Source organism: Ursus maritimus, unplaced genomic scaffold (assembly GCF_017311325.1).
Source record: "Ursus maritimus isolate PB19 unplaced genomic scaffold, ASM1731132v1 scaffold_36, whole genome shotgun sequence".
Lineage (NCBI taxonomy): Eukaryota > Metazoa > Chordata > Mammalia > Carnivora > Ursidae > Ursus > Ursus maritimus.
Window position 1 is genome coordinate 14217963 of NW_024426230.1, and position 1687 is coordinate 14219649.

At 65.0% G+C, this 1687-nt stretch overlaps 1 protein-coding gene across 1 annotated transcript; it reads right to left on the bottom strand.

Annotated features, from left to right (window-relative positions):
- Window positions 1-3: 3 nt before the first annotated feature.
- LOC121100296 (C-type lectin domain family 14 member A-like) lies at window positions 4-1349 on the bottom strand (the record flags this gene model as incomplete). The annotated part of the gene is made up of 1 exon (XM_040620861.1): window positions 4-1349. A coding segment is annotated over exon 1 (1308 nt), but the record flags the coding sequence as incomplete, so codon positions are not given.
- Window positions 1350-1687: the final 338 nt, after the last annotated feature.

Here is a 1687-nt window from a genome sequence, read left to right on the forward strand (position 1 = left end):
CAAAGGCCCCTTTCTTGGCTGGGAGGAAGGGCTTTTGTGGAAGCAGAGTTTGAAAAGCCCCAGCACTGTCATGGTCAAGATAACCAACACTACGACCGCTATGCTCACAAGTATGAAGACCACAGTGGAGGAGGAGTCCAAAGGCTGGGGAATGGCAGAGGAAGACGTGGAATTAAACTTGGGAATCACGCTTCCTGAAGAGGTGATGGGCGCCTTTGAATTGGCTTGAGGGGACATCTGAGGGGTAGACCTCGTGCTCTGCTCTCCCCACTGAGGAATCTCGGGAATAGATGTTGCTGAACTGCCTTGTCCGGGGACATGGGGTACCTCTCCTGGCTTCTCCTGTACCGTGGGTGACCACGTTCTCCTCGGGACGGGGCTGGCAGCAGTGGCCGGCCTGGAGGGCACCTTGGTCCCCTCAGGGGCCGGCTGTCTTTCCCCATCGGTTACACAAGAGCGTCCGTCTTTCCCCAGCACGAAGCCCGCGGCGCACTCGCAGGCAAAGCCTCCCAAGTCGTCTAAGCAGTCAGGGAGCTCCGCGCACTTGCCAGCAAGGAGGTATCTCCCGGGACAGGGACAGAGCTCAGCCCCGGAGGGTATCGCGTCCCAGCGCGCGCTGACCTCGTCCGCGATGCAGGTGGCTGTGACGGAGAGCTGCCCGGGGCAGAGCGCACTCACCTTGGTGCCTGGAGGACTAAAGTCCAGCGCCGCGCTGTGCAGCTGGAAGGGCGCACGGTAGCTCAAGTTAGAGGCGGCCCCGGGGCGCGGCGCTGGACACAAGCTCTCAAACTGGTATTTGCACAGGTAGCCATTGGCGCGCGAGTGGCAGCGCATCTCCTTCCAGCCTGCGGGCTCGACCCCCCTGGTGGCCTGGAGTCCCGCGCAACTCCGAGAGGTGCAGGAGCGCTGGGGTTCCTCCACCCATTGCAGCGTGTCGCTTTCCGACCCGCTGACGTCGGGGGACAGCCAAGAGAAACCCCGCAACGGTTCGTTCTCCAGGGTGCAGTGGGATCGCCTGCGTTCCAGCGCCACCCAGAACAGAAGGTCTTTGGAGCCCCCTCCGGGCCCCGGGCCTGCCCGCAGGAGTGCAAGCACCGCGCGGAGCTCGGCGCCCCCGCGGACCGTGCTGAGAGTCCCGCCGCGCAGACTGCAGGCCTCCTCGGCCGCCAGCCTCTGGATGGTAGCGTGGTGCAGGCTGTAGCAGGCCCCCGAGGCCGAGCAGCCCGCGCGGTCGGCGGTGGGGTGCTCGCCCCGGCCAGGCCGAGGCCAGAACGCCTGCCAGAGAAGGCACAGGGCGAGCGCCGGCCTCATCTTGGAGACCCGGCTCCCACAGCTGGTCCCAACTTGGATCTGTCCGGCCCGAGGGCGCGGAGCTGTCCCAAGAGCGCGGTCACCGCCCCCTACAGCTGGCTCTCCCCCTCTTCCCCCGCCCCACTCCCGCCAGAGCCCTCAACTGCCAAGAATCCCCACCACCGTCCTGGCGGCAAACAGCTTCCCTCAGGCCCCGACAGGAAATGTGTCCGGAGCTCTGGCAGGCCCCGTGCGGCCCTGATTTATTCTGGGGTCAAGCACACAGCTGGCGCCAGGGCGCTGGGAACACAGTCGACCAGGTCAAACACCCCGCTTAGAGCAGGAGAACAAGAAATAAAGTCGCCACTGGGAAGAAACGTATCATCCCCCCCCCCCC